General features: G+C 49.1%; 2 protein-coding genes across 3 annotated transcripts; one reads left to right on the plus strand and one right to left on the minus strand.

The window, feature by feature from the left end:
* Positions 1–2073: 2073 nt before the first annotated feature.
* On the minus strand, positions 2074–12080 carry EIF3L (eukaryotic translation initiation factor 3 subunit L). 2 transcript variants are annotated; one of them, XM_075710672.1, is made up of 13 exons: positions 12019–12080; positions 11879–11927; positions 11538–11748; positions 10850–10929; positions 10504–10565; positions 9038–9107; positions 8250–8323; positions 7123–7294; positions 6733–6887; positions 5765–5935; positions 4220–4717; positions 3089–3169; positions 2074–2328 (listed from the first exon to the last, which is right to left on the minus strand). In XM_075710672.1, exons 1-13 carry the CDS (start codon positions 12049–12051, stop codon positions 2290–2292), a joined length of 1695 nt encoding a protein of 564 aa, XP_075566787.1. In that variant the 5' UTR covers positions 12052–12080; the 3' UTR covers positions 2074–2289. The 2 variants fall into 2 exon arrangements, with proteins under 2 accessions (XP_075566787.1, XP_075566793.1); XM_075710678.1 differs by lacking the exons at positions 8250–8323; positions 9038–9107.
* A 438-nt stretch (positions 12081–12518) lies between these two features.
* ANKRD54 (ankyrin repeat domain 54) lies at positions 12519–20409 on the plus strand. Its single transcript, XM_075713585.1, has 8 exons — positions 12519–12750; positions 13138–13185; positions 15595–15693; positions 16150–16221; positions 16633–16680; positions 16805–16929; positions 17809–17916; positions 18593–20409. Exons 1-8 carry the CDS (start codon positions 12519–12521, stop codon positions 18665–18667), a joined length of 807 nt encoding a protein of 268 aa, XP_075569700.1. The 3' UTR covers positions 18668–20409.
* Positions 20410–24546: the final 4137 nt, after the last annotated feature.

The following is a 24546-nucleotide window of genomic DNA, read 5'->3' on the forward strand; positions in this document are numbered from 1 at the left end:
AACTGTAGGTCAGAGACAGAGAGTAGATAACCCTGTGCTGTGGTTCTCTGATAAAACCATTTTGACCAGAACTGCCTGAGAACACTTCACTAGCCAAACCCTGCTGCGGCCGACAAGGCTCGAGCTCTAACAAACCCACCCTGCCTCCCTGCAGAGCGCCTTTCCAGCAGCAGCAGGGCTCTGTTGATGCTGCTGAACGCCCTGCATTCCTCTAGCTTCAAGCAGTGCCAGGCACCGCAGCTCACTGAGCCCATCTTTCCGCCCCGCGAGAGAGCTGCAAGCTCTTCCTGGCTTCGTTCCACCAAGTGCCAGTCCTGCTCAGTTAACCTTCTGCAGTCCCTTGGACAAGGCATGGAGCCAGGCAGACCGGCGGATGGTCTCTGTGCATCCTCTGGAAGCTGCTCTGGCAGACACAAACACAAGCAGCAGCATATTCACATACCTGAGAACAGCCTGTAACTGTTGGAGGGTTTAAGATGATGCATACATGCATTAAGTCTGTAAATCGAACATGCCAATCACATATTAAAACCAGACCAAATCCCAGAAACACATTACATTCCTTTGCTATGCTATGAACTAGAACTGATCATGGAGATACTGCCCTGCCAGAGATTCTCCTGTGGTACATCACATCTATCTTAGCACATGTTCTGGGAAAGATTTAGGCTTTGCATAACAAGAAAGTAGGAAGAGAGCTGCTGTTGACAGCTATGCTCACTGTGCTGCTGTTGGTAAATATACACAAGCAAAAGTGCCAGCCCTAAAAATAAAAAGGACCAGATTCTCTTGGTATGAATGCAGCTCCCGTGGGCTGCTGCAATGCAGTGGCACCTTAGTCCTTTGATGTCTTAATGATATGGCTGCCTCAAACCCTTCAGAACTAGGGGTACTAAGTTCTTAGCATGCATAACACTAATGGCAGCAGCTAGGCAGCCAACAGGAGTTGCTCATTTAATCTCACTGTGCTGCCCGTACCCTGCCCGAGTCACACGACTTTGGGATGGGAAACAGAGTTTACTTTTGAGCAGTATCTAGGACACTAGAAACTTGACCCTCATTCAAACACGGTGTATAATCCAACAAAGGCTAATTATTCCTGACTTCTAAACAGAATCATATGTGAAGCCAAGCTGGACTGCCAAGACCCCTCTCTCAGTGGAAAGGAATGAGAGGGAGGGGTACAAAGAGGCAGATGGTATATATGAAGCATGCTTTGTGTAGCTTTCCTATGACACACGCAGGTTTTTCTCTTGCACCTGCTTCTACCACTCAAACACCAAACTATTTAAAGACAGTCTGCAAAAGGAGACAGGAGAGAGGGTGTGGAGGATAGATGAGATGGGATTCATTCTTTGCATTCTCCTCCCCAATATTTACAGGTCCTTGATTCCCCTTTATAGGGCTAGTTTTCAACTGTTTTTTCTCTTTCAAGGCACTGCAAGTTTACCTTGAAGAATCCAAAGTGGCTGGAGAGCTGGGAAAATTAGCATTTAAAGGGTTTTAATAAATTGAATGCCCTCAGGGAGTTCTCTGGAGAAACTGAACTCCATTAAATTAAGGGCCAGGACTTGGGCATCAATTGTGCTGAAATAAAACGCAACCTTCAACAAGGACATCTCATCAGATGACCAAAGTTAATGGTTGAATGTTTACAAAAATCCTCCCTCTTCCTTTAAAAACATGTCAGTCCACTTTGGAGCATTTCTACTTCATAGCAACTGAAAAAAAAGAGGGGTGGCAAATATGCAACCTTCTAGGAAAGCAACTACAACTCAGGTTTATTCAATGTGTGGGGCAAGAGCTAAAAGGAATAATATTAGCTTGCATCTCTTTCCATATCCTGTGGAAACACTGTGGAACAGCTAATTTTCTCCCTGTTAATCAGTTCCGCAGCCGTCCCTGTTCACCGTGTGCAGTGTCTTTACAGAGCATGGAAAGGGATCTGCTCCCCACTTTTACCTGCCACAGCATGGACCAAAGAGAGCACAAACGAACAGCAGCTGCCCATGTCTCCAGATGCAATTATATTCCTCCATGAAGGAAAAATAAATGACTACATCAGATACTGAATGCTCACCAGGAAAATTCCACTAATTTATTAGATGTCTTGTCCTTGGTAGGATAGTTTGAGCCAAATGAGCCTGCTTATTTAAGTACAAAAAAACCTTCAGAGTCACAGGAGATTCCAGAAATGCCAGAACCCTGAGCTCCCCTCCCTCACCACAAAGAGAACAATCTCTCCCACACACTTCTCTGCTCAAGCCGATCACTGCATCCACAGAAGTTTTAGGGTCTTTGGCCCATCTTCTTCAGGGTTCGATTCAGCTGGAATTAGAGGAAGAAAAGGTCAGAAAAATACATAGTGATTGACCTACACTACTGTTCCCCTCAGCAGCCTCTATTCAATGCCTCTACTCCTTCCTCTCCAACTCACTGACAAAAAGAGCTCTCGTGCAAGTGCAGGCAGTGTGCCAAGTAGAAGGGGAACTAGTAAAACTCCCTCCTCCTCTCCAAGACAGCAAAGGAAGACGTGGGGAGAAGAAAGAGTGCAAACTTCTAGCAATGGTATCACAACCCTGTATTGCTCAAGTCCCCACATCTCAGGATTTTGCTGCCCAAGTTTCCAGTGCACAGCAGCCTCTGTCAGGAGAGTGGAGCACTGACAGAATGTCACCTCCTGGCTGAGCACAATGCTGAAGTCATCTGTGCTCCAGAAATCTTTGAGGACACTTTCTAGAGCTGTAGTTAGGAGTGTACAGATATGATTTTGGTTGTGTTACTGATAGGAACACCGTAATTGTCTAGGGACAATGGAGTCAGCACACTTACACAGTAAACCCCTCCTCCTTTTCCACTGTGATTCAACTGAATGAGCACTTCTCAGACAAAAACATACCATTCCTCAAAGGCCAGCAGCTGTTGCTTAAACCACCTGCCTTTGCCCAGTGCCTCACAGAGCTGGGGCTCACCCCAGCAAGGCAGCACACAGCTGTCTCACCAAGCATGCCTCCTCCAGGCCCTGCACAGCCCAATGCTTGCCCCACTTTTCCTACAGAGATACGCAGCTCTCCTGCCCAGACCTCACCTCCTCAAACTTGTGGATCTGGCGGATGAAGAAGTCCCCATAGCGTCGAGCAACCTTTGTGTCCGCAATGTGGATCATGTCCTGGGGAGGGAACAGCATGAGGTCAGGAACAGGACTGCACCAGCAGGGAGACAGCAAGCACTGTCAAATGGGAGGAGCAACCAAAGTGGCTTCACTCCAGCCCTGGTTCAGCACCACACATACCTGACCTGTGCTAGTCCCACAGCAACCATCCAGTTCTCTGTGGGCTGCCTTCCCTGTACCTTTGCCTGGGATGGGTCCCAAATTCACATTGTATTCACTTCCCACATTCTTGCACTCTCTGCCTATTTTCATCTCTCTTTGCAGCACTTTGACAGTCCCAACCCTGATTCACGCCTTGCATCCTTCTACCAGCAGCTAAGAGTCATGCTATCTACCAGGAGAGCTAGGCTGCAATGCCAGTCAGTCAGACACAAGTCAGTCTGGTTCAGGTAAACAGGGAAGACAAAGCATGAGACCTTGCAGGAAGAGATCTGCTCTAAGGACCAAGAGCAAGGAGCAATCTGGTCTCCTTCCTAGCAAGAAACCAAATGCTATCTTCTTCAAAAAATGAGTCCTAAAAGATGCTTCCCAGCACTTCCTACTGCCTGGAGCACCAAGGATAGGATGGTGAAAGGACCATTTCTTGTGTTTAGATGACTCCTAGAGCAGACAGGGCTAAATGCTGCTCCAGTGAAAAATGGACCTGTAACATGAACAAGCAAGATCCCTGCTTTGTCAGGCAAAGGAGAGATGTGGGGGAGACCTACAAGGCTGACAATCTCACCTGACACACTGACAGCACTATCTGTCACCCAGCTGTCACCTCCCGAGAACACTGACAAACAGTTCCCTCTGTCCTGGGGAGGACATTTAGGACCTTTGTCTTCTGGGTACGATAACTGTCAAAGCTGCCTGCGATATTGCATCACTGTTCATCCACTGACACTTGTACTAAGCAGGGCTACAGCTTCACTGTGGGCAGCCAAGCGCTTCACATGGCAAAGAAGGAAGGGATGTTTCCCACAGACTGGAGAAAAACCAGGTGCTGCCACTTCCAGAATTTCCTGGGTGAAGGAATTTCCTAGCCAGCAAGGGGCAGATACCAACCTTGTCGATATAGAAGTCGACCTCAGAGGCAGACTGGAACTCCCCATCCAGAGCAGATATGCCACTGGTCCATACCAGATTCTTCATCTTGTGCTTGAAGACGAGCAGCTGGATACGAAACTCCTGCTCCGTGAGGTCTAAGAAGCCAGCCAGCTTTGCCACGGGCATGGTGGTGTAGAGCTTGAGGAAGCTACGGATGGTGGAGAGCTGGGCCTGCTGCTGAACCTCATCAGCAAAGACCTTAAGCTGCTGCAGGAAGGGCTCCTTATGGTAGTTGGGGTGCACATTGTCGTAATTGGGCACCACGGGGGAAAGGAACTTGGGGCAAGCGTAACTGAAGAGTTCCTCATAGACTTGTGCGTCACCCTTCTGCATGCGCAGCATCTTATCCCCGTATTTCTCTCGCAGCTGCAGGTGGATGCTCTCATCTATGCGCATGGGGTACATGGTGAGGGCGATGGCCAGGAGTGCATGCATCTGCTCATTCTGCTTGTTAATCTGAGGCAGAAAGGAGAACCTGTTAGCTCGTCAATGTACTCAGGCTTTATGATGCCAGAGGGAGCTGGGAGCTGCGTTTTTCAGAGACAGACACTTCACCCAGAGCACTGATGGTCCTAATACTCAAGGGGGACAGCACAAAGCAGCAGTGCCTCTGGGCAAAGCAGATAGATGAATGCCTTATCAAGGCTCCCATCAGTGAAAAGGAGGGCCGGACAAGAGGAAGGTACAGAATGAATGTATCCAGAGCCATACAGAACCTGGATGGCCAGAAGTAGGTTTGATTGTTTTGGTGCAAAAAAAGTGCAGAGGAGAAGGGAAGGCAGATAGTTTAACAACCATCTCCTGGCAAGGGACAGTTATCAGTGAGGCCAGTGAAGAAAAGACTGAGAAGGAAGATTTATCTGAGTGTGGGATGAAACGGACAGCTGTGTGGCTGAAACAGACATACCAAATTTTTGAAGTGTCATGGAATAAAGAACAGCAGGATTTGGCTACACAAAGAGTTAGAAATGAATCATAAGGATGAAAAGGAGACAGCAGCAGCAGGGGGTAAAACAGGCACCAGAGACAGCTTAGGTGGAAAGAGAAAGGAGCTTTGTTTCAGCCATGCTGCATTAAAACAGTCTGTGAATGATTATCTGATAATGGAAACACATCCGACAATGGCAGTAACCTGAAATGCAGGACTGGACTAGGAACACGACTGAGTTTGAAGAAGCATCGACAAGAATATCATTAGCAGCTGATATTCATTAACAACACTGCCTAGAGGGAGACTGCAGATGGAGCTGCAGCATCTGTATGGTGAACAACCAAAGGAACTAGCAACACAGCTAAGAGGAAATATTGTCACACATGGCAAAGGAGTTCAAAGGATCCCCAGTCACCATCACCAGCATAATCCAGGAAAATAAGGCTGGACTATTCTTATATATGTAGGACTATTCTTTTATATATATATAGGTTATCAGGTGACAGAGGAGGGGCAGGAAAGAAGACAGCAGCTTTTTGTTTTGAGAAGTCTAGACCTATTCTGTCTCTTACCATCTCATACTTGTAGGTCGTCCTCTGAAACATGCTCTTGGTCCTCTGGATGTAGAGGAGGATGTTGGCAAAGACACGGATGGCATCCTGGTAACGCCGCATCATAAGGTATGCGAAGCCCACATAGTAATAGGTGGTCACCTGGCACTCAGGCACCCGGGAATACATGCTCTGAGAAGGAAGGATCAACAAGCTACATTAGCAGAGAGACAACCACCTTTGATCCAAACAGCTCGTTACCCAGAATCCAGCCACATCTGCTTTCACTCCCATCCCAAATATAGAAAGGAGAGGGTTAATTCAGGATACTTCACCTCCCACCCATCCCTGCAGCAGCTTCTTCACTGTTTATTAGATCATCCCATTTCCTACATTTTCCAGTTTCAGCTTCCTGCAAGCAGAGGACTCTTGCACTGTGCATAATATCGCTTTGCTCAGTTCCCTTTTCCCCTATTTCACTCCACATCCTGTGCCAGACAGCACACACATAGATCTGTGCCAAGCCTTGGGCCAAGCCCATGTTGAGCTGGACTTTTGTTAGCCACTGTTACCATAAGCAGCACCCAATTCCGGGGCAAAAACATGCAAGGTGAGAGTGGGCACAGTGAGAACAAAGAGTCAAAAATAAAAGAATGAGCCATTGACCAAGGTGGGAACAATGTATTCAGCTAGCTACCACTGTGCTACCGCTTACAGTTCAAATAATATTCCCTATAACAACATTGCCTTGCACAACACAGCAAACCTCCTAAAAAACTAGGCATTTGTGCTGCAACAGCATCAGGCATTATCATATGGCTTAATTTAATGCCAAAGCTCCAGCTGTGTTCAACTACAAACTCCTGACAACTACAACAGCTACAAACAGCTCCTCAGCTGGAAGATTCATTATGGCAATCTTTCACCAGCATGTTTGAACAGAGGCATTTGGAAAACTGCAATGGAGGGCTTAAAACATGTTGTATTACCTTCTTGTTGAGCTCGATGTTCTCCAGAACCTTGATTGCTTGGTAGTAATCCCCCAGCAGAGAGTGCAGACGCAGCAGCCCAACCAGGCTGAAATAGCCCAGCATCTTGTAGAGGGAGTGGCGACCATATTCACCGGCCACGCTTTCAGGGTCACCTAGGAGAAAAAAGAACCACGATGCTTTCCTCCAAGAAAGCCAGCTCCCCTTTCAACACCTCTAAGTTTACAAGCAAAGGGAGCAAGACCAAGTGTAATCACTGGCACTTCTCACATAAGGCCAACGGGACCTGTTCCTAGTCAATCCATCCGCTGATTAAGGGTTTGATCCAGCTCCCAAAGCAAGCAAGGCGGCACAGACACCTGTCTTGCTTGGCACCACCAGCTAGCTCACCTCCACTTGTGTAGACCTCCAGCTGCCGGTTGATGTTGGATTTGTCCACCAGAGAGTGCAGCACATTAAGGACACTGTGGACGTTCCAGATCTTGGGGTTGGAACGAAGGAAATCAATTTCCTCTTCAGACTTCTTGGCTGTCTTGCAGCGGTATTGGCTGAAAGACTGGAACTACAGGAAAAAGCACAGATTCAATGATGAGAAGCTAGTTTGGAGATGTTCAGCTAAGCGCACTAAACTTACAAGTTGATCACACAAATGCATTACAATAAGCTAAAAGTCACATGAAAAAAGAGTCATCTGAGATCATCTGGCAATTGAAATGGCAAATTCTACCACCTTTAAAGCACCTAGGTAAAAAAATGATACAGTGCAGAGGGAAAAGGCCAAAAGACAGAACGAAGCAGAGAATGATCTCAGACAATTAGGACAGGCAACTAAACACAAATTTGCTGTCTGAACAGGTAGCAAAGAGAATGAGCAAGTCGTAAGATGTGTTTGCATACACACACATCTTTTTCTATAAATGCACACATCCTTTTTCGTTCTCAAGCTTCACAAGACTGCACTTAAGGAATTCCAGGCAGCTCTATAATAAAAAGTTACAGAGAAAGGAATCTACAGAGAAAAACCAATAGCATTTGAGATCTGTATTGCTGCACTCAGAACAATAAGTGGAAAAATATTTTCTAATGTCAAGATCTTAGACCACAGACTATTTCAAATCAGGTCAGCAATCTCTCAGTGCAAGCATAAAGGCCCTACGGACCAAGAAATACAAAACTTCATAAGGTCTCTGTGATTATAGCAGACTTCAGTCAGGCTGCTTTGCACAAATCAGGCAGAAATGAAGGTGAGTTAAAAAATAAAATCCTGCAAGCAGCAACTGAAACAGATATATCAATAGAAGTCCAGGACTCCCCAAAGAGCTCCTTGTAACTTAAACATCCATACATTTACCGCTACTTCATCTACCTGGTGACCCAGGAATAACAGTGCTCATGGAAGTTTTTTGACCTTCAATGGTAACCTAGCTATGAAAATCACAGAGAGGGAGGAAATGGAAAACTATAGCACTAACAGAGGCAAGGCCACCCCAAAATGTCCTAGTCTTATAGCCATATACCTGGTATATGAATTCATCAATGATATCCCAGAGCCACTGGTTGGGCAGTTCCAGAGGAGCAGGGCCATCAGCATCTGCAGAAGAACACAAGTAATAGATGAGAGGCTTAATACCTTGAGCAAGAACAGTGGCAGAACTGGAGGAACAGACAAAGTAAAGAACACAAGAATTTCCCTGGAATGGGAGATGCAACAGCAGATGAATGAAGCTTCCAGTAGGACAGTGATATGTAGCTTCAGCTACCTCAACTGCCTTCACTTTTAAAGAATACAAGCGTGTATGGGGTTAATCTCTAGAGTGTGACTGCTCAGCAGCAGTGATTCTCAGAAGCTGCGTGCAGACTGTAGGGGTTTATCCTAACCAATCTATTCTCTGCAAGAAGTCTGGCAGGGAGTCACTAACACTAAAATTTGTTCCAAGGGGAGTCAACAACAGTAAGCAGTTGTGAAACACTGCAAGTTTTCTCTAGCTTACAGCTTCATTTTACTTTTAAATAAAGATAGGTGAAGCAATTCTCAGCAAGACAGAAAGCTAAATAAGTTTTATTCTTTACAGTATTTCAGAAAGCACTGAAAACTATTTGCGCTTTTTGTGGTTTTAAATGCATGGATGTAAAGTGCTCTTCATTCAGCAAACTCAAACATATGGAAAGCTCATAGACTACTTCTCCCTTATCTCTCTATAAACAAACATGTTCCAGTTCTTCTGTCCCTTTCTTCAGCTCTGCCCTCTCCATCCACTCTCCCTCTCCAAAATTCACAAACCAGAAATGAATTGCAGCAACTCACTGAGAATGTAGTTGAAGAGATTGCAGTAGTTGTAATAGGATTCAAATCTCTGCTCCAGCGTGGGCCCCCCCTGCAATGAGAAGTCAGCACAGTCTACTCTAAAGCACAGCAGGAGTGAGTTTATGGGCAATAGCATATGAAGGACAGTCAATAGTCATAGCAGCAGAGGGTTTATTTCAGAAATGTTAGAGCCAATATTCAACCAGGACACCCACCAGCACCACCCAAAAAACCTGAAATTGTATCACTATTGTTCCATAAAATAGGGCTGGCTTTTCAGGTACAGGTAGCTTCTCCCAGGAAGACCGAGCATGCAAACCTTCTGTGAACAGGATGCATTAACCTTCCTTGTCCTCCTCTCTGCTGTCCACACTTAAGAGCTTCCTATTACCTTCAACAGCTTTCCTTCCTTCTCCCCTCATGAGAGGCCTTAATAAATCAACAGTTCTGCTTCTGGACAGTATTTCTAAACACTTTGAAAGACCAGTAAACACAGCAGGGAATCACTCTCTTCCTAGAATCATCTTCCTTGCTGCACCTGGAGACACTCGAGGGCAGTCTGAGAACCATTAACAGCACAGCTTGAGAAACCAGTCTCTCCTGTTAAAGCCTCACTCGGGTTAATACAAGCAGCCTTTTTAAAGAGACCATTTCTCCACCTTCTGGTCCACACCAAAACTGCAGTTATTACTTATTTACCCCATAAGTCATGCCTCTGTTCAGCTTCTTTCCTTAAAGAACAAAAAAGTACTGTGATTTTCTCAGTGACTTCAAATTAGCTTAAGGAAAAAAAAAGTGGGGTTTATTTTGTTTATAGAGCGTTAGTCCTTCCATGTCCTTCTCCTGTATCCTTTATGGTGCCTATGTTTCCCTCTCCACAAGGCACTCTGACCCCATGTATTTTTTTAATCACAAATAATGCACCTTCCTCTTGTGACACTCCCTCTCACCCACCTGCTAATCTGAAGAACAAAGAGCCACAAAGAAACACACAAAACCAACTGATCTATAGGTCTTGCAATTACAGCTCTATCAAAAAGAAAATTCAATTACCTCCCAACACCACCTTCTTCCCTAACTCACTAACCACTACTTTTGATGTCAGTAACAAACTTTTACGTAATAGTCTCCTGAAAACTCAGACCAGGTCTTCTGATTCATATAAGCTACCAGGGAAACCTGCACACTCATTACAACCAAGCTTGAGGAGACAGCTAACCAGCCTCAGAAAGACAGTCAAGTCTTTCTTGCTTTTCAGCAATCAGCAAATCCTTACTAAACTAACAAAAGATAGTAATTTTAAGCTTCCCTAAGAGCAACTTGACTTACAGCTCATAAACCTATCCAATCCTGCCTTGCAGAAATTATGAAGCCACTGATACCATGGCAGCAGCAAGATTTGGGAAGTTTTATGGCACAGAGAAGCCAGCATGCAACCAACAGGAAGATACAGGACAAACACTCACGCTGACTTTGGCATAGATGTGCCTATAATACAGCTCCTTGTATAGGATGAGGAAAACAGCATCTGTAAAAGACGACAGAACTGGACATTAGCAAGCCGCAAGGCCTAGGAAACTGGATGTCTCGGGTATGCCAGTGGTGCTTCTCCTGCCACAGTAACAAAGGGAGGCACAAAAGGATACTTTGTTCAAGTTTGACTTCTTGCCAGGCATCTGCCAAAGGAGTTGTCAGAGTGAACAAAGACAACTGACTCAGGCAGCAGCAACACTGTGCACCTGCTGACTCATGTATCAAAAGTGATTTAGTTCCTTCTCTCTCTGACAAGCAAAAAGAAAGTAAAAGACTTACCATTTCCAACCTGAGGGGCAATGGCCTCAGCCTCTGGCCATGGGGTATTCTTAAAAAACCTTTCTGTCAGCTTTGTCCAGCTGAAAGATAAGACACGCATGTTGTATTAGAAACCATTTCTCAGTATGACAGTGCTGGAGTTAGAGATCACAATATAGAAGCTTTGGACTTGATGAAAGTAGACCACCACCACCATCCCCTTTTAGTAAGTCCAGTGTTGAAGCAAAGAATGAGAATTGCAAACTAAGCAATTAAAGTCTTTAATTTATCACTTAAGTATGGAACAGTTGTGTCTGTTACTTTCCCTATTTATGGCAAGGTGACACAGCTACAAGCAGGAGTGGGAGTATCTGTACGGAACAGACACAACAATCACACCCCACAGCTTTCTGCGAACTGCCTAACCAGCACCACTGAGGTCACTTTTTGCTGCCTCCATATCTGTTAGGCACAGGACTAGTATTTTCCTTCAAACAGGTCACAACTCACCTACACTTACGTTAGCCTAACGGTCTGGAAATATCTGAGTTTTTTCCCCAATAATCAGATCAAACCTCATGCTGTATTTTAGAGAAAGCCCAAGTTTGGAACTACACTGGTACCAGTCAGCCTTTCCTTTTAAGAGCAGGGTGCACTTTCATCACAGTTTAATCAGTGATTCCCCCTTGCAGGAAGGATGGCTTTATACCTGTTTTCGTAGATGTCCTGGATCTCATACACCTTCTGGTCAATAACATCACTGGAAACACGGCTGGCCTGGAGCTCGTACACCTTCTGGTCGATGAGATCCGACACCGTCTTATGAAAATACTGAATGAAGTTTTTGATCACTTCGGGGATCACCTGGTAGGTCTGCTGCTCGTACTGGCGCTCGTAGGCCAGGTCTTGCTTCGGGTCTCCTGAGGGGAAAGAGGAGCAGTGAGGCAGCTGCCGCACGGCCCGGCCCGGGCCTACAGACCCAGCCGGGCGCCAGCTGGTCCGGCGCACCCGAGGGGCCACCGTGGCGGCGCGGCCGAGGCCCGCACTCACCCGTGTGCATGTCATAGTCGTTGGAGTAGGCGTAGGGGTCGTAGGCGGCCTGTGGAGAGAGGGCGGCAGCGAGTCACCCCCACCAGCCGGGACACGACCCCCCGGGGCCCCCCCACCGCCCCGGGACCCTCGCCCCGTACCTCGTTGTCGTAGTCCTCCCCCGGGTAGGCCATGGCGGCGGCGCGGCGCGGCAGGGAAAGGACTCCGGGCGGCAACGCGAGCCCGGCGCGGCGCGGGCAGGAAGATGGGGTGGGACCAGGGGCGGGGCTCGGGACGGCGGGCCGGAAAGGGCTGCGGCGGCGGAGCGGGGCTGCGCCGCCTCTACTGGTTGAAACAACTGTCTGTCTTCAGCCTGCAGAGCTGCGATGGGCCTGGTGCGCTCTATGGCCCGCCCCCCGCTCTGATTGGAGAGCGTGCCTGCCCCTCAGCCCTTCCTGGGCACCGCCTCCGCCTCCCCCCTCTCCTCTCTCCTCGCCTTCCTTCTACCCACTCCCTCTAACTCGCCATTGGCTGCACCCACAGGGGTGCAGCGCCTTCGATTGGTCGAGAGGACACGGCCCGCCCCGTTGCTATAGCGACGACCCTCCCTCCCCTCTTCCCGCCCCACCCCGCGCGGCGGCCGGGCCCGGTCCGTGAGGGGATGGAGGGCGGCGGTGGGGCCGCAGCAGCGCCCGACGCGGGGCCGGGGCCGGAGCCAGAGCCGGAGCTGGGGGCCGGGTTGGCGCTGGGGGGGGCGGCGGCGGGCGCCTCTCTCGGCTACCTGCACGTCCTGTGGCAGCGGGAGGAGCCCGCGGGCAAGATCCCGGCCCGCCGCCTGCGCAGGGCCGCCCGCCTCCACCGCCGGCTGGGGCCTACGGGCAAGGAGAGCCACGGTGAGCGGGGGACGGCGGGGAGCCGCCCAGGCCTCGGCGGGGTGAAGAGCCTCCGATATGGCGAGCCGCTAAAGCTTCGGCTTTCCCGTGTGCGGGGCCTCTGGAAGGAGATCGGATCTGCTCGGTGGGCGGTTTGGGAAGGCACCCGTGCTCCTGCCAGGGGAGGGTGCCCGTCAGGAGTGGGAGGGCCCGTGGCCGGCCTCAAGAGGAGACAAGGAGAGCGCTTCTTACCTGGCATCTTGATCTGCTTCCCCTTCTCTGGGCTGAGCCAGCACCAGCATGCTTTGGGCCCTGCACCTGTGCTCGAGTGCCAGGGTGGGATGTCTCGATAGGCAAACACTCCTTTTCCCTCTGTGCTTCCCAGTAATTGCTTTCTTTTCTCCATAGCTCTGAAAAGGCTGCGTGAAGCTGCCAATAGCAACGACTTGGACACAGGTAAGACTTCTGCCAATCCTACTTGGGACCCCTTTCTGGAAGGGCAGTTTTGTCAAGGATCTTTATTTTAGGAGAGGAGGAGGAGGGTGTAGATAGTTTGCAGACATGGTGCTTTAGATGCTGCACAACTAGAAACTGCTTTTCTGGAGCCTTGGTTCGTTATCTGAGCAGAGTGAGGCTGGTTATAATACTCACTTTTTCACTGCATCTGGTTCATAGTGTTAGTTTTCCAGCTGCCTCAAGCTAAATCAGCACTGCAGTATTCCAGCTTTTTTCATATGTAACTGTTGCCCAATTGTAAGCAGCAAGAAAGTAGTGTTTTGCTAAGGTGGAAAAGTTATGAGTATCGAAGCCATACCCTGTGTGATGAGACAGTGTGACCCAGTAGATCAGAATCAGGACCAGTGCTGGATTCTGCCTCTCACAGTGACTTCAGAGAAGGCTCATGGCCTGCCTGTGACTTCCTTTACCTCTATATACTATAGATTAGGTGGGGTTTGATATGAAGTGTCCAGCAGCAATATGGGCATATATTATCTGCCCCTTATCATTGTCCCTCCTTAAACTATACTGTCCCCTCAGCTGTGCTGGCCTAACTGTTCATCGGGCCGTTCTGTGAACAGAATTGGAAACTGGTTTGACTCGTAGAAACTCCCAGTGTATCAGGGTGGGGGTTTGTCTGGTGTGCTTCACCCTTTCGCTCAACAATATACCTTGTTTCATGAACTGATGGATAAAGTTCATCTGTGAGCTCTGCAAGTACAGAAAAGCTTGACTTCAGTCACCAAGTCAAGAGGAAGAATGAAAGAATCAGGCTTTATGAAAGTCTTGGCTTCAGTCCATCTTAAGAGTTTTACACCTGTATTTGATACACAGGTTCCCCCGTTTACAATCCTGCTGTGTTTTGTGTACTCTGCAACTTGAGGAAGTGTCTGATGATGAAGTTATTCTTCATCATCAAGTAGAAATCTTTGCTGTTTCCTGTGGTGGCACTAGGTGGGAGAGGTTATGTCATTTCCTACTGGCTTCAGGGAAGGACTGTGTAAAGCGTTCCCCATGAATGATTCTCACTGGTGGCATTGTCAGTTCTCCCTGTCTTTCTTCTGGAGTATGAAACATCCCCCGTTAATGCCACTTCCATCTTTTCAGGTGTTCCTTTCACTTCTGTACCACACTTAAAGCAGTGGGTATACAGGAAGAAATTCAAATGTGACTATAATTCAACCTCTGGAAGCTGAGACCAATGGTGATTTTCAGTGGTCTGAGCTATCTAGTTTCAGTCTTGACTGTTGCAGGATATGCTATTAAAGATCTGAAAATATAGCAAACCTGTCAGTATTTTTAACAGCTACAGAATGACCTTTATTTTACCGACCGATTACTGTATCAGGATAATCTCAAACCAAGAGGAGTAATAGCCCTTACAGTTGCCCTTACACATGTTGCTGTAGATGCTACTTTTATGTCCCTAATCTTTTCAGCCTTTACTGGTCTGTTTGCCTTTGTTATACCCAATGCTGAAGAGTCACACTAGTTTTCCTGTCTTTCTGTGTGAGCAGGTTTTTCCTTCTTATCTGAGAAAAGGAGGTAGTTCAGGTTACAAGAAGTGCCAGTGGTGGCACTGAAGAAGTAGCTGAGTGGAAGAGCAGGGGAAACAAGTGTGAGTAGATGATGGTATTGCTACTCGGGCTGTTCACTAGCTCACTTCAATACATCATCTCCTAAGGGTGTACTTGCACTGCTCCTGGCAGGTTGGTGCACTCTCCTGTCTGCTTCCCAATCAGTAGCCACCATTAGTATGGCAAAACCTAGGAGTTTCAGATGAATCTAGGAAGTGGCATATTCAAAACAGGTTTGAAGAGGTGTTTTTTCTCACTGCATGGAGTTACACGGTGAAACTTCCCGCTGCAGGTCCGTGTTGGTGTGAAAAGTTTACACAGATGCAGAAAATGACCACATAAATCTATGGAGAAAGTCCATGGAGGGCTAGTAAGCACAGGATGCTAATTCTGGCTTGGGAAGTGCCTGAGATGCAGCTGACTAAAGGCTGTGAGAGTTAGCCCCACGTCCTTGCTATCTTTTTATACTCCTCTGTAGGCATTTGCTGCTGATTGTCCTTGGAGCTTGAAAATTTGGCTAGATGGATCCTTAGCCTCAGCCATTACAGCCATTGGCTTATCTTTTATGGCAGTACATGGAAGTTGGTGAAGGCTTTGACAGAGGGTGGAGGGTACACTGCCTAGGCTGGTTCTGCTGGGCCAGGATGCTGGCTGGAGCTGGTTCAAGCCCAGTTGACTCAGCAGCTTGGCAGAGTGTGTATCTAACCGCAGAAGAGCAGGTAGCATTACCCCTTTCTGATCAGGTGCCCCTTCAGCTTACCTGCTTTCTTCTCCTCCTTGGCGCTGTCAGTGCAGCAACTCTTGGAGGATGGAACTGACCCCTGTGCCGCGGACGACAAAGGCCGGACAGCCCTGCACTTTGCCTCCTGCAATGGCAATGATCACATCGGTGAGTGGGGAGGGGGAGTTCTGTCTTCCAACCTCTCTGTGGCAGAGATTTCGAAGGATACTCTTTGTTTTGGTTCAGCGTGTGACAGGGATTGCTGTTTGCTGTGTTTTGTGACAAAATTGTCAGCTGAACTCCAGCTCCATGGCTTGATGTGTCCCCCTGCTGAAGGGGGACCAGCAGCTCCCAGCTCTAGGACTGTACTGGTGCAGAAGGATGTTCTTAGTCCCAATTCTTCCCCTCAGGGAGCCCAGGGGCAGTGGCACTGCCTGGCTTTGTGCCGGGTCCTTCTGCATTGCTGCGCAAACCTCTGTCCCCTGTTTCTGGGAGGAAGTCGATGAGCTGAACAGGAGCATCCCTAAGGCAGCCTGATGACTGCCGCATGGACCTGCGGCCCGTGTGGGCCTGACTGTGGGGCAAAGGGAAGGGACTGACATGGCTCTGTTTCCTTGTTTCCAGTGCAACTGCTTCTGGACCATGGGGCTGACCCAAACCAGAGAGATGGGCTGGGAAACACCCCCTTACACTTGGGTAAGTGCCACACAGGTGAGCTTTGCATGCAGAGAGGTGAGGTGAACGCTGCCTTGCTGTTTCTTTCCTCTCCACCTTCCTCTTTCCTGTGCATCACAGTGTGCATCCCCAGCTTTAAAGACCTAGGAGGGACTTTTTGCATTTCATTAGCTTCACTCCTCATGAGGGTTTAAGGGTCAGGGGTAGAGAAAATCCATTTTCTTCCCACTGCCAGCCCCAAGGAGCATGACATCTGTTCTAGAGAGAGTATCCAGGCTTGCGCGTGAGGTTACCCTTAACAGGTGGGGTGTTCCTCTTTCCCATGGCAAAGAGCCCTTTCTTTTGGAAGGAGCAAGCTCCATGCTTGAGCAGAAACTCCTTTGTTGTTTGCTAGTACCTCTGAGTCTTGTGTCCTGTGTTTTCCCTCCCCAGCTGCCTGCACGAACCATGTTCCTGTCATCACCACGTTGCTGCGCGGAGGTAACATTTCCTCTACAACAATTACAGCCTGTCCCTTTCCTGCCCCACCCCTGTTGATACTCCCCAGGGACACTATGCCTTGAAGACAGACCTCACTTTCTGTCCTTGCTCACGCATCTTGCAGGGGCCAGAGTTGATGCCTTGGATCGAGCTGGCAGAACCCCACTGCACCTCGCTAAATCAAAGCTAAACATCCTGCAGGAAGGACTCTCCCACAGCCTGGAGGCTGTACGCCTTGAAGTGAAACAGGTAAAAGAAACAGACCCATGATCTGCTAACATGGTGCAGCCCTTGGCAGTCACCTGCACCCTTTATTTAAATACCTGTCTGTAGGCTCTTAGCTGCTCTGGGGGGAGTTTGACTTTTTCCTTCTGTTTTCAGAGACCTTCCTTTTTCCCAACCACTACTCTGAATTTTTGCAGGACCTCTCTTGGCTCTGGTAGGCCAAGGTTACATTGAATGTCTTAATTCTCAGGCTGTATGGAGCACTCTCTTTTCTTCAACCACCATGTAAGACAGATGCCTTGTGGCAGGAGAGGGACCACAGCATGGGGCTGTAGCCATGGCATACGCATTCCAGCAGGGACTCTGCATTCCTAGCACTGTTTGCCCTGCTCCGATACCTGGAGGCATGGGATAGGAGAGCAGTCTCCTAGGGGGCTGCATCACAAGTGCACAAGGTGTGGGCCTCGCTTCAGGAGCCATATAGGAGCCACAAGACTTTTCATCCTCAGTGCACAAGCGGATCCTGCTGGAGTGGGAAGTCCCTGCTCCTTGTGGTGAGGGAAGCTAGCTGGCCCTAAAAAACAGCTTGGTGCTTTCAGGGCTAGACCTTGCGCTTCTTCAGCTGGGCCTGTCTCTCTTCTTTGTTCTTAAACCAGGCACAGAGATCATGACTACTCCATCTGTGGCTGGTCAACGCCTCTGGTGACTCACTGGGCTCTAATGCCGCTGTTAGCACTCTCTGGTTGCTTTGCATGTGTTCTTCTCTGTGGGTCATGTATTCTGTCATGTACCGCAGTGTCAAGGCTGTGCTTGGCAATTTAACCGTAATTTAATTTTTCCTGTAAGAACATCCCAGCCTGGTGCAGCTGTCTGATGTTTGCCTCTTAAACCTGTTGGTTTCAGATTATCCAGATGTTGCGGGAATACCTGGAGCGACTGGGGAGGCATGAGCAAAAAGAACAGCTGGATGACCTCTGCTCCAGGTTACAGATGACTAGCACAAAAGAGCAGGTAGGCAGCGTTAAGCTACTGTGAATCACCCAGTTGCATTGTGACTTCTGTGTTTAGGAGAATGCAAGTGCATGAGCCAGGTGACATTGAAGACACAGTTACGGAAGTGTTCTTGCTCATGTTGGGTAAAGTGGGCAAGTTACGGGATGACTCATGGTACTCCTTTCGGTTGGAATTCAAAATGCAGAAAGCATCACTGTGCTTGGCAGCTCAGCAGAGAAGCTGAAAAACAGATGGGCCGAGGGCACAGGCGTTTCAAGGCCAGGATCAGCACAACCACACAGGGTTGCAGGGCCTGTTTGGTTCTTTTCTACAAAAGATTGGACCTTAGAAACGGGCTTAGCAGAAACAACCCTGATACCACTGTTGAGTTCTGTGTAATGCAGCAACACGCTTCTATTTTAAGGACAGGCTAAATCGCGCGAGGTGGAGGTCAAGCATCGACCTCCTGAGGAGTGGGGAGAAGCTCCCATTGCCTTAGATTAGGACTTGTTTGATCGTGAGGACAGGAGCCCTCCCACACAATTGTGGGATCCTGTCCTAGTATAAGCTCAGCGTGGGCATTACTGGCAGTCCTGGTGCAAGGGTGGTCCCTGCTGCATGGGGGTTTCTTCTGTGTTGGTGGTCAACTCCACAACTGCATTCCTCTGCCTGATGGCCAACTGTATTCTGTTAGGTGGATGAGGTTACAGACCTCCTGGCCAGCTTCACGTCACTCAGCCTGCAGATGCAGAAGATGGAGAAGAGGTAGTGGGCTTCAAAATCATCTTCCTGATGCAGCAGGAGAAGCCTTAGAGAGAAAAAGAGGAAGCTGAAGCTTGCTTCCCAGATTGCTGAATAAACATTGCTGCCAGCAGCTGTTCCTGCCAGATCCACTCTCCAGTGGTGCTCAGACTGTCCCTGTGGGTGCTGCCACAGCTGCCTCATGGGGAGGCAGCGGGCTTTGGACAACAGAGACAACAAACAGTGTTGCAGCTGAGACTTTTGGAAAAAAAGAGCTGCTGCTCTTTTTATCAAATGGGCTGGCGCTGAATAAGATATCCCTTCCAGAGATACTCTGCCTTCTCCTAAGCACTTCAGCTCAATGTAGGTAGTGGCTGATGCCATGTTCAGTCACCAGCCCTGCCTAATGCACTCTGCAGCTGGCCAACATCACAGAAATGCTTGGAACAGGCACCTTTTGCCACCCCTGCAGTACTCAGTTGCGTGAGGGAGAAAGTGGATGCCTTGGACAACAGAAGGCTTTGTGCTGTGAGAAGAACACACACTTCATTCTGCATGCTAGCAGCTGTGCAAACATACTGCCTTGAGAAACACGCACCGAGGCTTAGTCCTAACCTTCCCCAGAACCTGCAGTCAGAAGGCAGAGAATCTGTCTGGTTGCAAATGGGATACAAAGCTTTTAATCACTAGACTAACTGCTTTCACTGGCCCTAGTTTTTAAATCACTGCTGCAAGTTAGTGCTTAAATACTACAGTGAAACACTTGCAAAAAATACCCAGGTAGACAGCTAGCAGGTCAGAGCTGCCCTGATGCAAGAATAAAGTTTGGGGGGGTGACTTAATCCTAGCACAGTTTTAGGCAGACATCTACATCTTGCAAAAAACCCCACCATAACTGACTTATTGGGGCTGGAATGGAGGTGGATTTATGGCTGCCTCAGCAGTGGCAAACTGAGAGCTGACCCATACTGTGTGTCTTGCTTGTCATGGAGAGGTGCTGCTCCAGAACCTTAAGTGCAGCATGAGGAACGAGTTATGACCTCTGCTGGGAGCCTGACGTGATGCAGCTATGAAGGATGCAGGGAACTGCCCTTGCTAATCTCTTGCTTCTGTGCCACTGCGGTTAGTAACAAAGACGTAGATAGCTTTGTTTTGGAGCAGGGATCCATAAATCTTGTTGGTCAGGCACGAATTGGTTTAGTGGTAGACTTGGTAGTGTTAGGCTAATGGTTGGACTTGATGATCTTAAAGGTCTTTTCCAACCGAAATGGTTCTATGATTCTATGAATAGCAGCAGGGTGACAAGAACGTACCTGATAGCAATGTGAGTTCCCACCTGTGTGCTACACCTAAATGACACAGCGTGCCAGTAGCGATGCCCATCCCACAGCCTGGGAATTGCTGGTTTGGAAGTGTCCATTCTTAGGATTCAGCTTAACCATGCAACAGCCACAGTATGGAGCGTTCTTCAGAGACCTTCGAGTCAGCATGTTCTCTAATATCTGGCCTCTTGTCCGTGAAGAGGCTAAGTGGACCTCCATGTTCAAAGCTGAGATACCAGAAATATGCGTGGCTTTTAGATGGGTTCATCCCTGGGGTGCTGGAGGCCATGGCTGGGACTAACGGTCTTGTGGTTTGGTTGGAGCTGTCACTGTGAATCCTGATACTTCATTATGATATGCTGGATGGGAAGGATAATGAGGGGGTGGGAGACAATATGACCTTTTTGCATTTTGAACTTCAATAAAATCCTGTCAGCCTTTTCAGACTCCTCAGCCAAGTTCTCCCTTTTTTCAGAGTGGCTTTCTTTACCTACGTTCCAGGCCCCAGGCACAGCACTGGACTTGGTAACTGCTGCTCTCATAGCTGGTACTGAAATTAGAAGTGACAACACAAACTTGTTTGAATTCAAACACTGGTCTGTTTGCCGATCGAAGTACACAGCTGCTGACTCACCTTCTGATCTTGACTCCCACAGCCAAGGAATCCAAACTTTAAATCTAGTTAGTTGCTGTGAAACCATACAGAGGAATGAGAATCTCAGCCGGATTGCTTTAAGCTGGAAGATGGGATGTTTTGCAAAGAGGAAAAGTAGCCTTGCCCCATCTGCACTCCTGCATAAGCATGATGCTGGTGGGGAGAAGGAGGCTGAACTCATGCCTTGCCCCATCTGCACTCCTGCATAAGCATGATGCTGGTGGGGAGAAGGAGGCCGAACTTGTGCCTTGCCCCATGCCTGATAAAATGGCTGCGCTGTGAAGAGACAGCAAGGGGATGAGGGGCTGGGGAGTGACATCTGGGCAGGGCAGAGAATTTCCAGGGCGGTCCCTGTGTGAGGAGCAGGTGACCTTCATGTCCAATCTTTACTTATCTTGTTTCTTCCCACCTTCACAGCCCAGTCTTGGTGTCCACATATACCCAGGTGTCAACGCTTCTGCACTCAACAGCCTTGTTGCTGAGGAGACCATTAAAGTGCCCAAAGAGCAGGCAGCTGAAATGCTCTTTATCGCTGCAGTTACCTTAGTTGCTGATGTTGTCTGCTAACTAGACACGGCTTGGCAGCTTTCCTCAAAACCACGAATACACCTAGCTGGGATTCAGAGTGAAGCTTTTAGCTTGAGCATATGTGATATTGTTGTCCACAGCTCTTCAGGCCTTTGTCTTGCCTGGCACTGGAGTTTTTCATAACTGCTCCTGGCTGTGTGCTTGGAGGGGAAAGGCTGCAGCCAGCCGAGCATTTGCCTTGCCTCTTTTGCAGCACTACTCCCTCCGTGGGAGGTGAGGCAGTGCTGGCAGTCCCCTGGAGACCAGTACAAATGAGCTGAGGCAAATAAAATGAGCAGGCTTATAAGAAGTTTTGCCACTGCTTTAGCGATAACACCAGATAAGAAAGAGAAAAGGGGATCTGGTTTTTGGGGCAGGGGGAGCATCATATAAAAGCATCATACAAGAATCACCACAGTCAGTTCTGCTTTCCTGCCTCGGGGCTGAAGCACTGGGCTGCTGAGAGCCGTGTCATGTGTTTGGCACTGGACTGAGAAAAGTTTTAGGTTTCTTTGTGTCAGGTGGTCATGCCAAAGCCTTGACTGCCCTGCCATGCTCAGCAGCTGTATCTAAAAAGACAGTTAGGTGCTGGGGAGGGAAAGAAGGAAAGAAAAGGTTCCAGGAAAGGACGAGAGTGTGGCTTCATGTGGTGCCAAGACCTGTTCGCTGGCACTGTTTGCTTTTTCTGCTGCTCCTGGCCTAGAGTCTTTGTTCCAAGCAGCTTTTCCCCCTGCCCTTGCATCCTGGGCCACGGATTTCCCTGCACAACCGACAGGTGAGGCTGGTGGCAGTTTTCCACAAATCCCAGAGGTGTCTGCTGCAGTAACAAAGAATGAAAACAACAGCACAGGTTTCCCTCTGCTATTTATTTTGCCATTCAACTCAGTCCAACCTCCTAGTTTTTCTTGTGCTACACCATCAAACACACCTTCCAGGTCCCTTCCCGAGTGGTGGTGCATCCCACTCCTTGGGGCCGTGGTGTCAGGCTGCCAGCACACTCTGGCAACCAGGGCTTGACTCAGGGCCCTGCTTCTCCCTCACCGCTGCTTGGCCTCCAAATACACTCCATTTCCCCTCCTCATTCAGAGTATGGCTCTGCAGTGATGTGCTGAATCCCTGGCCACTGAACCCAGCAGCAACCTCCCCGGCTCTGCAGCCGCTGCTGTGCTGTAAGACGCAACCAAAACCAGCCATGTTGAGGATCTTGCTCATCCAAGCAAGCGAAGACTGAAAACCTGCTTGGGTCTCACCGAGGACCCACAGCAGAAGCAACAGCCCAGAACAAAGCCTCCTGACAAAGCTGCATGGATGTTATTAAGCAACAGGCCTTCTCTGAAGCGGCCACTCACCCATGCAAGCGAATGCAAAGTGCACACTGCAGTATGTGCAAACATCAAGAATCTGTTCCACTCTTCAGCAGCTGAAATAATTAAACTCCAGGGTATCAAGCGATCATCTGAACTCCATTACTTCCTCCACCTTTGCCTTTCTAGCAGACTCCAGATCCATCATTGTAATCATCTGCGCTGCTGAAGAAGCCCCATGAAGCATCTCTGGCAAACCTCCCACCCTTTCATCTGCTTCCTCCTCTCATTCTGTGAGCAAGACAGATCTCTGTCATGGAAAGGTACTTGCAGAAAGATGCCTTCTTCGTGCACTGTGCTTGGCCAGTGTGGGAGAGCAGTCCTGGGCAGCTCAGGGCCCACGGTACAACTGGGTGGAAGAGCCTGCCTGCAGTTTTGATTAAGAAGCTGATAAAGGAGATATGGCAAATAGTGTTCCTCTGGGCTTTTCTGAAAGCTCTGAGAAGGGAAGAGAGCACGTGGTTGTTGGAAGAATTGAAATAATCAGCTGGCAACCTGCTAAGTCTGGCCATGGATTAGGAACAAGCAGCTAAACCCAAAAGCAAATAAGCAGAATTCCCTATAGCTAATAGTGCTATGATGTACCCTGTCCACCCGTCACACCATTACCTCTCTGGGTGGCAAGGCTGTCTTGCCATGAGGTGCATTTACAGGGCTGTCCTGGCTGTTAGCAGAGTGTCTGTACAAGGTCCTGTTCCCCCAAGCGCAAGGGCAGCGCTTGAGCCCATTGCTCTGCCAGGGAATTAGGAGCCATCCTTGTAACAGCTTCCCCTGGCCTTCTGCCTCCCCCAGCCCCATGTATCTGCAGACAGGGAAACCCCCACCAGGGCTGCCAGATTTGCACATGCGTTTCTTGGTACCTGGGTTTGACACCTCCCAGCAGCATCAGGCTCATGGCACGCATGCCGGGGAGGTGCCCGGGCACCAGAACCGGCACACAACTGGCAGGACTAAGTTGCTCCGCAGAGGGCAGCTATGCCTGCTTGGCAGGTGAGCTGGTGCCGACCGCTAGCCGCAAAGCCCCGACGTGCCCTTGCCTCTCCTATTCCCTCTGCCCTGGGCCAGCTCCCGGCGTGGCTGCGCTCAGCAGGTGTGGCAAACCAGCCTTTGCAGGGTTAAAGCCAAGCTCGTCAGCCTGAGTGATGACAAGTAGGAAAGAAAATACAAGCAAGGAGTCATTAATTAAGGCGAGAAGCTGGGAGCGGAGACTGCAGAATGCAGATCAGTTTGGAGCGGAGGCTGCTGTGGAAAGCAGCAATCAAGCTCCTGCAGTTTTAATTAAACACAGCTGTATATCAAGGACATGACACCTTTTCTTCACCTCTACCTTTGAGCTGTGAAACCAGTTGGAGCACGTACGCTGTTACTGAGCAGACAAGAATTCCCTTCTGGCTCCAGAGCCTCCCAAAGCCAGGCTCAGCATTTGCCCATCCCACTCATGTGCTCCCCAAAATTGGGGCTTAACACAAGGCAGAGCTTAGGGATGGAAGCCAGGGCTTGCAGATGCTTGCCATGCTAAATGCACCTTCTCCCCCAGGTTTTGTCCATGTCTTCTCTGACCTGTTTTATGTAGGCTTCACCCCAACGTGCAGCAGTCAGTCCTGACCTGATCCACCACTTTTGCAAGCTGGGACCAGGAGGAGCAGGATCAGGGGCGAGCAACAGCCCGGCCGCAAGTGGGCAAGAACAGGCAGCATCTGTCTGTGCAGCATCACTGTTCTCGACCGCCATTCCCTTCTCCCTCTGGTCCTTTGGGCTGTGAAGTGGGGCCTCAGCCCCAGAAACGATGCAGATTTTTGTGTTACCTGGAGGCTGCTTGTGACCATGCGAGCTGGCCACCAGCCATGGCATCACATGCAAAGGGCGGCTGCAGGAGTAGCCATCCCCAGGAAGGCAGGCAAAGCACGCTGGTCATGTTGCTGAAAGGCATCGGCTGCAGAGGAGTGGCAGCCACTGCAGAGGGAGGGAGCCAGAGAAATCAGAAACGGGGATAGGAGAC

This window comes from Pelecanus crispus, chromosome 1, assembly GCF_030463565.1.
Source record: "Pelecanus crispus isolate bPelCri1 chromosome 1, bPelCri1.pri, whole genome shotgun sequence".
NCBI classification, from domain to species: Eukaryota; Metazoa; Chordata; class Aves; order Pelecaniformes; family Pelecanidae; genus Pelecanus; species Pelecanus crispus.